The 12,438-nt window shown below is 37.4% G+C and overlaps 1 protein-coding gene across 3 annotated transcripts in view; it reads right to left on the bottom strand.

Moving 5' to 3' along the window:
- Nucleotides 1-221: 221 nt before the first annotated feature.
- sestd1 (SEC14 and spectrin domains 1) overlaps nucleotides 222-12,438 on the bottom strand; it is an 84,094-nt gene continuing 71,877 nt past the window's right edge. For all 3 annotated transcript variants that reach the window (XM_055637879.1, XM_055637880.1, XM_055637881.1), the window contains 8 exons: nucleotides 11,312-11,506; nucleotides 10,804-10,918; nucleotides 9,610-9,769; nucleotides 8,909-8,990; nucleotides 8,660-8,782; nucleotides 6,316-6,507; nucleotides 2,085-2,218; nucleotides 222-1,211 (listed from right to left, as the gene is read on the bottom strand). In XM_055637879.1, coding sequence (XP_055493854.1) covers nucleotides 1,088-1,211; nucleotides 2,085-2,218; nucleotides 6,316-6,507; nucleotides 8,660-8,782; nucleotides 8,909-8,990; nucleotides 9,610-9,769; nucleotides 10,804-10,918; nucleotides 11,312-11,506 — 1,125 coding nt within the window. In that variant the 3' untranslated portion in view covers nucleotides 222-1,087. The remainder of the gene's footprint in view (nucleotides 1,212-2,084; nucleotides 2,219-6,315; nucleotides 6,508-8,659; nucleotides 8,783-8,908; nucleotides 8,991-9,609; nucleotides 9,770-10,803; nucleotides 10,919-11,311; nucleotides 11,507-12,438) is intronic.

Here is a 12,438-nt window from a genome sequence, read left to right as displayed (position 1 = left end):
CTCGTTCTTCTGAAATCGGGCCTCACTGTAAATCTTCCTCTCCCAGTTCAATCTGCATAGGCTGTCCATCCACATATTCAGCTAAATCCATATTTAACATTACCTATTATTTCTCAATTTACAATTCAACTGAGAACATTGAAAACCATGTTCTTTCTACTGGTTTTCCAATTAATATAATCCCATTTCATGATGGTATGAAGGAGAAGAATATCAGTATGCACAGTGTACATGTTGGATTTTATTTTGCAAGAATCTTGACTTCCCAATGCAAAATTTCTGCTTAAAATTGGTTTTCAAAACAAATACAGTTAATTATATTTTTTAAAAGCTCCTTATCCACAATTATCGTTCAATATGTAATAAGTATATGTAAAACAAATTGTTTTGAAAAAAAAGAAACACGTCAAAGGCATTAAGTGTACATTTCTTATTGGCACAAACTAAAGCAGCAACTTTGAAAAAAAAAAGTAAAAAAATTAAGACATAATTACAAGGGAAACATTTTATCAACATCTACTAACAGGTATATTAAAAGCCTAAAAGTTCCACAGCACCTGTCTAAGAACAGTAAAAGGGAACTTCTTAGTGCATGGACACTCTTAATAGATTTTGTAGCACCATTAGCTTTCGTGCCAACTACCAAATTAATAGTTGACAAGAAAGACTGTAAAGCTCTGAGGGTGGGAATTCAGTTCAGTACAATGCCTCATATTTTACTCTTTCGTTTTGGAGCAAACGTCAATACGGCGTCGATAGTCAGAGTTGACAATGGCCTGCTTCAAATGTAAGATGTGCAGAATATGCATGAACTTAGTCAGTGTTTCCCTAAATGGCAGATATATTTATATCATAATTCGAGCCATATAATGCACATCAGCCTTATTTTTCAATGCATAATAGTGCACTTTAATTTTCAAAAAATGCTTGATGTCCATTATCAATCCTTTACTTATTATGAATACCTGGACTGTGGATCCACTCTCCTATATAAGATGGTGTCATTATACAAAAAACAAATTTTAGCATCCGAGTGTTGCACTGAGAAGGTGACTCCATACTTCGAATAAACATAAAGACTGATCCATTAACTATCATGAGAGACTGGTTCTAGAGATTGTGGCTTCTTTTGGCTGACTGCTCGCATCTTTTCACGAATATGTTCTGCTGTAGAGGCCATGTCACTTGGACTTCCAAAGTACTGTTCAGTTCTGGAAAATTAAAATATTATGTTTAATTTCTGAAAATTAGAATCACTGAAATAAAAGAAAATGAATGAAACTGGGATGCTTGAAGAATTTGAAATTATCCATCTTGCATTGATTCAAACTCAATTAACCAAAGGCAAATGATTTTTGTTACTCCCTTGTGCCAATAAATTATTCACTGTATATACTTTGCAAATCAAATATCTCAAACTCAAAAATGTTCTTCATGCTTTTGTCACTTCAGTTATTTTCATCACTGATCTGATCTTCTTGAAAATGAATATTTGTCTCCAAGTACCCTCTCCAAAACTGCATGAACTACATTTGTTGTCTAACTGCAAATTAATGTAATAACTTCTTTAAATTGCTTCATGCATTTGCCTACATTATATTTGCAACGTATTTTTCAATTCTCTAGCAAAATCTGGCAATTTCAACCACCTGATTTGGCTGATTTGTTATACGTCTTGGTCCCACTGTGGAATGTTCTCTAAACCCTTGGTTTTTCCATTTTTAACCAACTTCCAGCTTTCCTGCTCACCTATTATAACCTACCATCCATCTATATTCCTTTAAACAATTTTCCTCTCCTTTATTATAAAGAACCTTGGAGCATTTTCAATTCCGAATTTCATGTGAAAAATATTTTCCACAAAAAAATCTGCAAAGTTAAAAAATGTAAGTACGTTTATTGGCCAAGTATTCACATACAAGGAATTTGCCTTGGTGCTCCACCCACAAGTAACAACATGACATACAGTGAAAAACAATTTATCCTATCCCATCCATGCTTTTGTGTTTAATAACTGATAAATGCCACCTTAGGTGAATGATACTGCTGGCATATATATATATAGCAACAATGCAATATCTTACCCATCTGGGTAAATTACAGGCACTGTTAGTCTGTCTAATAAGGTTTTTCCAGTAGCTTCAACTTCATCAATTTTTTCTAGAAGTTCCTTCCAGGCTTCAGTTTGTTCCTCTAATTGGGAGTTATCTTTCAGTATCTGAAAAAAAGGTTGTTAATTACAAAGTAAAGTAGCTGTATCACCATACCCTGAGTAAATCAGCAGTCATTTATATTTAAGAAATATATTGTTTGTTGGAATAAATCAAAATTTCTGAATCTCTATTTTTGTTTCTTAAAATATGGTATTTTCAAGTGCATTTGACTGCAAACACATACTGGGCTACATTGTGCTGATGGATGGTTGGCAGTTTCATAGAGGTAATAGGACTTGATGTTTCAATCCCTGTAATAAGTCGGCACTCTTGCTATTTGCAGTGGGATTGGAGTGGTGAAAGGTAGGGTAGGTACGACATCGGGGTCATCAGGTGGGCACCCTCCTTCTTTGACGTTTCATTGATAAGCCCACAACATCTCCAGAAGGCTCAACGGTGTTACCTGGCATCCCAGTTACACCACTCTCAATTCCGTACCCTCCTGTCTTCATCTTGCAGCCCAATAGTTATCTTTCCTTTTGATCCAAATCCAATTGCTGCTATTTTCCGCAGAATTTGATAATGATTTGATTGCTTGTTGGAGGGAGCAACCCCTCACCCCCATTTTCTTTAATAGCCTGGTCATAGATGTAGCAACACATCCCCTGCATCCCACTTCGACAGGGAAAATCTTGGTCTTCCAGCCATTCTGGGAAGCTTCAGTTGCCAGTTCAGAGTACTTGGTCTTGAAAGACAGGCTAGTGTGTGTCAGCTCATTCTAGATTCCATTCATCTTATTCTCTCCTCTGCTTCATGCAAGCTATGCTTGGTTTATGAGTAGTGAACACATGGTACGTGAAAGAGATCACAGACCTTCAATTAAAAGACAAGTGAATGTACATGTTTGTAGATATGCACAGATATTTAGAAACTAAAGGCCTTCTGAGAGGGCAGCCTATCAGTTTATGCTGCTGGAGAACTACCTGTCAAAGACTACTCTGCGCAATGGAGTGGTTGCAGCTATGCGACTTCAAGAAACTCAGAAATGGCTTTGCTGCAAAATTACAATGGCAAGCAGTCTACTGGAGGTGAAGATAAAGCACGGGTGGACCCAGAATAACATGCCCAACCTGATTTATAAGCCATTGCAATTGTGCATCACTAAGAATCAATTAGTTATTTGCTAATGGACAAGCACTATGCAAACTAAAACATTTAAAATTAAACATGTCACAGCAATATATGCAAAGGCACAGTTATGATACTGTGTGGAAATGAATCAAAACCAAATACACAAATTTAACAAATGAAGATGAAAGTAGTATGAAAAATTCAAATGTTGAATTATCATTTTATTTACATTGGATAGCTTAGCTGACACACTGCAAAAATAGAGCCAAAGAAAAATGTTCTTGCTCTGGTAAGAGCAAGCTAGCTGGGAGTGGGTATTTTAAGACACGTAAGAAATTTATTTAGAATCATAGAAAAAAAATAGGTGCAGCAGTAGGCCATTCAATATGATGATGGCTAATCATCGAAATTCAGGACCCCGTTCCTGCTTTTTACCCCCATATCCCTTGATTCCTTTAGCCCTAAGAGCTATATCTAACTCTCTCTTGAAAGCATCCAGTGAATTGGCCTCCACTGCCTTCTGTGGCAGAGAATTCCACAGATTCACAACTCTCTGGGTGAAAACGTTTTTTCTCATCTCAGTAATAAATGGCCTACCCTTTATTCTTAAACTGTGACCCCTGGTTCTGGACTCCCCAAACATCGGTATTTTTTTCTCCTGTATCTAGCCTGTCCTATCCTTAAAGAAATGTATACGTTTCCATAAGATACCCTCTCATCCTTCTAAATTCCAGTGACTACAAGCCCAGTTGACCCATTCTTTCATATGTCAGTCCTGCCATCCCAGGAATTAACCTGGAGAACCTACACTACACTCCCTCACTAGCAATAATGTCCTTCCTCAAATTGGGAGACCAGAATTGCACACAATACTTCAGGTACGGTCTCACCAGGGCCCTGTATAACTGCAGTAAGACCTCCTTGCTCCTAAACTCAAATCCTCCCTCAATGGCCAATTAGCTTTCTTCACTGCCTGCTGTACCTGCATGCTTACTTTCACTGACTGATGTACAAGCTCACCCTGGTCTCCCCTTTTCCTAATCTGACAATTTTCAAATAATAATCTGCCTTTCTGTTCTTGTCAACAAAGTGGGTAACCTCACATTTATCCACATTATACCGCATCTGCCATGCATCTGCCCACTCACCTAACCTATCCAAGTCACCCTGCAGCCTCATAGCATCCTCATCGCAGCTCACACTACCACCCAGCTTTGGAGATGTCACATTTAATTCCCTTGTCCAAATCGAAAATATATATTGTACATAACTGGGGTCCCAGCACCAAGATTTGCGGCACCCTACGAGTCACTGCCAGCCATTCTGAAAAGGACCCGTTAATTCCTACTCTTTGCTTCCTGTCTGCCAACCAGTTCTATATCCGTGTCAATACCTTACCCCCAATACCACGTGCTCTAATTTTGCACACTTATCTCATGTGTGGGACCTTGTCAAAGGCTTTTTGAAAGTCCAGATTTCTCGTCTTTCCAATCTCTCAAGTGTGTTGACTCTGTTTGCAAGTACTAAATAGATACAATGAATTGAAAGACACTGTATGGAGACAAGCCCTTCGTTCCACTCAGTCCATGCTGACCATCAGTTAGCACTCAGAAATAAGTACTTTCAGTGACTAATAATTCACGTGATTCACTTCCATACTACATAAATTTGAATTGGCAGTCATTATGCATGATAACTGATTCATATAAAGCAACAAGCTTCCTAAGGCAGTTGTTAAACTAATTTAAGTCTTAACATCACCGAGGTCTGGAATCACAAATTGATCCCAATTGCTCATGTCAGAACAAGAAAAAACCAATCACACCGGCTTTCTATTCTTGATTTACACCTCGTCGCACACACAGGGAAACACACAGACACACACACACACACACTGGGGAAACACACACACGGGACACACACTGGGAAAACACACACACACACAGAGGAAGCACACACACACAAAAGGAGAGACACACACACACACACACAAAGGGAAACAAAGAACTGGAGGGTGGAGGGACGCAAAGTGCTGGAGGAACTCAGTATGTCAGGCGGCATCAATGGAGGGAATGGATACATGACACTTCAGGTCAGGTTCCTTCTTCAGACTGATCTGCACAAATGGGAACTAGGCGACGAAATGGCAGATGGAATTTAACTCAGACAAGTGCAAGCCGTTGCATTTTGGTAAATTAAACCGGGGCTGGATTTACACAGTAAATGGTTGGGCCTGAGAGAATGTTATAGAACAAAGAGATCTCGGGGACAGCTATCTGGTTGCCTGTAAGTGGCAGCACAAGAAGATAGGGCGGTGAAAGCATTTGTAATGCTTGCCATTTGTTACCTGGGTTTGAATCATGCAAGATAGATAATCTCGTTGGTTAAGGCATTGGGGAAAGGAGCTGGGGAATCATGCTACAATCGAACATGATTTGAGGTGACCACAAGGAGTATTGTGTGCAGTTCTGGTCACCCAGCTACAGGAAGGATGTCATTTGGCTGGAAATATCCACAAGATTGTTACCTGACTGGAAGGCTTGAGTTATGCTGGATCTGCTGGGAAGTTTTCCCCTGGAATGTAGGAGGTTAAGGAGTGACCAAATATAAAATCATGAGGAGGATAGACAAAGTGGGTGATTCTAGATTCTTTCTCAGAGTAGGGGAGTCTAGATTTAAAGTGAAAAATTTAAAGGGACCCGAGGGGCAACTTTTTTGCACACAGGGTGATGGGCAAATGCAACAAATTGCCAGATGAAGCTGTACAGGTAGGTACAATTACAACTTTTAAAATACATTTAGACAGGTACATGGATAGGATTTAGAGAGATATGGGCCAAATGCAGGCAAATTAAATTAGCTCAGATAGACATCTTAGAGGAGTTGGACAGTGCTAATAATAATCACTGACCATGTTTATGAAAGTTTCTAGGTGTTTTACAACACTCATTAAACTGGGTTGAGAAAAAACCTTCAAAATTGCATTTTTATGTTCAAAACAGCAAAGATAGAAATTAAATAAGACACCAGCCTTTTCAGCAGCCAAGTTGAATGTGTAACCCAAATTCAGTCTGTGAATTCGTTCCTCTGATGTCACTGTAAACTGTTTCCAGACTCTGTTCAGTCTTGGTAGTGTCTCTCCTGATGACCTTGTGGTGCATCGTAGAGATTGGCACAGCACCACCGTAGCCTGCAGCAACTGTCTTCCATAATCATACGTGCTCTACAGACAGTGCATCAATGAAGGAGACAGAAAACAAGACATTATTTACGGTACATTTGATATTATTGTGTTTTATATAATATTAGAATTAAAAACTGGATCAGATACATTTTTATGTGATCACTCTTTTGAAATATATAATTTTATTTAAAGAATCGTTATTTAGAAATCACCAGCTTACATAATTCAAATATGCTAAATTGTCAAGAGTGTCGATATTCCGTTATTATTTTTCTTCGCCTATCACACTACCTACCAAGATATTTATCCACTTTTTGTTCTTTTCAATGCATTTCCATACATCATCCCGCATATTTTTATTCATTAAAAAAATAATATTTGCATATCATTTAAAATATTAATGTGTAGAAAGCAACTGCAGGTGTTGGTTTAGAGAGACACAAAATGCTGGAATATCTCAGCAGGTCAGACAGCACCTCTGTAGAAAAGGAATAGGTTTCAGGCCAGAACCCTTTATTAAAATATTAATGTTCTCTGCGTGGTAGAACTGAGGAAACTCAATTCCTTGATTTCACCGTACATTGTCAAGAGACTGCAGCAGAAACAAGCTGGTTCTGACTATTTCCTGCATTTTCACTTTTTGTTTGGTTGATGTTCTTTTCTTTACCTCTTTGCATTGTTCAGTTGTATAAACATGTTTTAATCTTTTGGTTCATGGTTCTCAATTTGATATGAATTTCATTTTCTTTCTCTAGACTGATTTTTCATTTTTTTTTTTTTTAAAAATTTCACTTGCAATTTTCACTACAATTTTGGGGAGTTTACAAACATTTCCTGCAACCAAAGCAAGCTTACAAAATTTCAGGTAGATGTTTGGAGAAATATTGTTCATCAAGAGTTTTCAAATAGTATACAGGAAGACAATGCATTAAGAGCAAGTTTTACAGCATGGACTGAAACTTTAAATAAAATCCCCAAGCGCATCACATTGCCTTTAATCATGGCCCAAAAACACAACCAATGATTCATTATTGTATATGATACATGTATATGTGTGTAACAATATGGAAAAAATTCAAAGGCTCTTGTAAAAGTCAACGTTATTAAACATTCTTTTCAATGTTGACTAGTTTTTTCAGCAACTATGTGACAAAGTAGCAGGATAACTCAATAATAATCTTGAAATTATAAACAAACTCTTAAGGAATATAGTAAAATATTAGCAGAAGAATATTTAACTCTTTTAGCAAGAGTTGAAAGGACAAACAAAATAAAAATTCTAAATTGCACTAGTAACGAATAACCTCCCGTGGAACCTATATAATGCCTCGAATGTAGAAAAAATATTCCAAGGTACTTCAAAGACACAAAGGAAGAATGGGGAAACTAGAAGGTGTGATCAAAAACTTGCTTAAAGAAATTAGCTTTCTGAGGATCTTTAAAAAAAAAAAAAAAGGTTTTAGAGAAATAGTGAAGTTTGGTAATGGGAGTCCAGAATGATAAGTCCAGGCACAAAAGATATTGATTGTACATCATAAAGCAGAGGAAGAAAAATTCTCAAACCCCACCTCTTGAACAAATCTTTTGGTTAACCCTTCTAATACCTCCTCCTTTAATGGTGTCCATTTTTCCTTAAACCTCTGTGAAGTGACTTGAGATGTTTTTCCATGATAAAGGCACTACATAAATTTAAGTTATTTTTGTTGATAGCACCCATTATTGACTGGTCAGTCAACTCAACTGCAGGATTCAGACAATCTTATTTGAATATAAAGTAGCTAAAGCATTAGGTGTATCAAACACCTGGCCCAACGCATCACCGGTTCCTCGCTCCCCTCCATTGAGTCTGTCCAAAGCAAGCGTTGTCTGCGGAGGGCGCTCAGCATCGCCAAGGACTGCTCTCACCCCAACCATGGACTGTTTACCCTCCTACCATCCGGGAGGCGCTACAGGTCTCTCCGTTGCTGAACCAGCTGGTCGAGGAACAGCTTCTTTACGGCGGCTGTCACTCTACTCAACAACGTACCTCGGTGACTGCCAATCACCACCCCCCCCAGACACTTATTATTATTTATTCAAATCATTTGCTATGTCGCTCTTCCAGGGAGATGCTAAATGCATTTCGTTGTCTCTGTACTGTACACTGACAATGACAATTAAAATTGAATCTGAATCTGAATCTGAAACATACCTGGGCAACATCAACAAATTTGCGATGTTTTTCCAGGAGAACTTTGGCTTCCTGTGCATCATCTCCTAGTCTAATATGTGTTTTCAGAAGGGCATCCAATAGCTCATTTAACCATTCCACCGCCTTTTCAAAAAGTAGGAGATAAAGGAAACATAATTTAAAACATCTGTAAAACTTTGCTTTCCAACATCAACTTTAATACCCAGTAAATGTACATACCCACCCATAAAACTAAATTCAATGCCTTACCTGTGCAGCATCCTCTTCACATTTGAAAAGCTGTACCATCTGAAGCATTTTTAGCCTCCGAACATCTACCATATCTTCACATCTACAAAGTTTATAAGCAAAGAAATGAAAAAGCTGCTGATCTTACAATTATTCTCTCTTATTTGGACCAACTAATACACTTAAATTTAATTTACATGGAATTTAACTGAAACTGGCATGAAACCAATGATAATAATGTACTTGAAACACAAAATAGAGAGGCCCCGTGATGGTGGTTCATCAAATGTTATGACTGACTTCAATTTTTGTAATGTTAACTGGAAATATATTACAGCATATGCTTCATTTATTTGTAGCAGCTTACATTCAATGTTATTCCAATCAGCACTAACTCAAAATAAATATTTTACAGAACATGGAATAAAAACAGAAACAATTGAAACAGCAAAATGGACAACAACTGTGGAAGAAGAAACAGTGTAATGTCATCAGAAATGCTGGGGAATTGTAGCAACCTGCATTGGATACCAGAAGTTGTCCCAAGCTCAAGGACCATCGCAAAACCGTTTTGTAATTAATTTATTATAATTAGCCAAGTGTGTAAAAACATACAAGGACTTTAATTTGCCATAAAGTCATATTAAAAAAAGCAACAAGACACACAACTACATTAAAGTTAACATGAACATCAACCACTGTGGATTTGTGTTAAATTATACCTTTGCTTTCGAAGCTGCATATCTTCCATTAGGCCTTGAATATGTTCAATATTGTCTTTATTTTCAATGGAAACGTCTTTCTCAAATGTCCATGGAGCTTGCGATGTCATTTGGTCTAAAAGACCCTGACCTTTGTCCTGCAAATTCTGCAAAGCAGTATCTATAAAACAAAAATGTTAAGATTAAATTTGTTACTATCACTGTACGATCAAGCCTGTATGAGCTTTCAGTTGAAAGGAATCTCTAGGCATGCCCTCCTTCAATAAAAATCTGATTTTTTTGATGCATAATTTAACTATTTTCTGCTGTAATGATATTTTCACCTTACACATGTTGATAATGAAAATTGTTCGATCTCCATAACTACAACTTATAAAATGCCTTTATATTCCCCACTCAAAGTCTTACAAGCAATCATGCAACCATAACTTTTCTTTCCTTCCATTTTGTGTTTACCCACCAGGATTCTATGATCTTGCTCTTCATCTAGATGTATCCGATGGAAGCTCGGTGGTATTAAACACAATGTATGAGCTTGTATATCCGGGCAATCTCCGGGCTGGGAAGAACCATGTAGCGCAAGAGAGGAAAGACAGTAGCTTCCTCCAACAGGTAATGACAAAGACCATAGTGTGCTGGTGCTGCTTGCCCACAACACTAGTCATGTCAGCCTGGTATTGAGCTGCTGCACCCCACCCTGTCCAACACTGACTTTTATCGGCAGTTTTTCTGCACTATGGGTTGATTCACTACTGGGTTTGCACTTGGGTTTCCAGTAGAGTTGAACAGAGCAGGAGGAAGAGGAGAATATGACAACAATTTCTTGGCACTGCAGTGTTGTAAGTAGAGCATCATCCTTCGTGTAATACTATGATGACCACGTTTAGGGCTGATTCTATAAGTGCTCTCATTTTTGTGAGCATATCATGAGTGGTAGGCAAGGTACCAGTGTATAGTAATACCAGGTTACACCATGAACGTAGTCTCTGACAGAACAGTCATTCAACATTATTTTTTAATTAATTTTAAATTTGTTCAAGTCAAAATCAAAAGGATAAATTAATCTGATATGTGATGACACATTATTTAACTAGAAGTAATTGAGTAAAATGGCACAATTCAGTCATACATCAATGAACTCAATACATTCAGATCTATTGACTATATCTATTGTTACACAACTTTTTCGCTTACCAACGCTCTTTAATTTTTCTTCCAGGAGTTTCAAGGTTTGCTGAATTGCAGTTCCATCAGCTGGTGCCACGTCGGCACAAAGCATCCCCAGTAACCCATCTAGCTGCTGGGATAACTGTGAAAGATCCAGTTACGTGACTTAATTTTCAAGTTTGAAGAAGTAGTTTTTCAAAATATTCATTAATTGAAACAATAAATATAAACATTTAAAAAGAACTTTTACATAAAATCAATTGTAAAAAACCCACTAAAATCCATGCATTGGCTTCACAGAAGGAGGATATTTCAGGTAACTCAATTCATATTATTCTGACTAGGTCTGTCAATTGTATAGTAAGAAATGTGACAGATAAATCCTAAGGAACTCATTTCCAACCAGTCAGACTGAACATTAGCGGAATGAATTTCAGGGCTCGAGTACCATATTGATAACACACAAATAGCCCAGTTACTGAATTGATACATTTCCCACCACATGCAAAGTGTTTTTCATTAACCAGCAGCTTACATCCTGAGCAATACCGTGGAATTCAAGAGCTGTCTGTAGTACATTCTGCCTAAACTCCAGTTGGCTGGCCTGGCGATAGCATACATCACTTAGCTGTTGTTGCAATGCCTTCAGTTCAAGTAAATCTTCTTCATCCCCTGCATTCAACAAAGCTGCAATCTGCTGATTAAGTTCTACATATACTGCAAACCATTCCTGTAAATAAATTGAGAAAGAAATTGTGGTGAGCAACATTGAGATCCTACTCTCAAAAATCAAACACAATCTGCCTTTATTTTTTTTAAGGTCCTAGAAAATTGCTCGTTTCTCCAATCTAGATGTATACCTGCAAACCATTGTCTTTGTAATCATTCTCATCAATCTCTTAGAAAAGACACACTATACTGGATGAAACGTATCATATTTTAAAGGTGATAATCAACAAACCAATCAATACTCAATATAAATATGTGACAAAAGCCCTGGTGTTATGCAGCTGGGGAATGCAATGGAAACACTTGTAACCTCATCCTATATTGTCTGGGTGGAACTAACCAGCAAACATCTAGAATATAAGACACAAATGCTGGAGGAACTCAGCTTCGCAGCTAATGCTACTGCGTCACTTATGATTATATGGTTATATGGGGGTTGGCGTTTCGGGTCAATACCCTTCTCCAGGCTAAGAGTCAGGAAAGTGGATGTCACAGAAATAAGGAAGTGTAAGAGATCAAATGAGATGATGATCAAGGAAATTGTAGAATAGATCATTGTTAGAGAGAAGGTGACAACAAAGCAAACAGAGATCTATTATCACTTACTTTATAACATCATAGAGCATTGACAAGTATTTTGAGTACAAATGGTTTCCGAAACTACAATATTAAGTTTAAATTTAATTTTGAATCTCAGCAACCATCAAACACAAAGCTAAGACTCATAAGCATACCAGTAACAATCATGAATGCCAATCTAGTTATTTGGTTTCTGGCATGTTGTTCTGTCTATTTTGATGGAAAAATTGTGTAATATAGAAAGACGCACTTCTTGCATATTGTATTTGCATGATATTTTATGAAAACAATTTATTTTTAAATCTCATTAGCTTTCCAAAGTTAATTTTTGTTTGTGTTCAGAAGTTATAGCTA

The sequence above is a fragment of the Leucoraja erinacea genome, chromosome 7, assembly GCF_028641065.1.
Source record: "Leucoraja erinacea ecotype New England chromosome 7, Leri_hhj_1, whole genome shotgun sequence".
Lineage (NCBI taxonomy): Eukaryota > Metazoa > Chordata > Chondrichthyes > Rajiformes > Rajidae > Leucoraja > Leucoraja erinaceus.
Note: the sequence above shows the minus strand (reverse complement) of the source record. Positions and strands in the feature narration are given on the sequence as shown.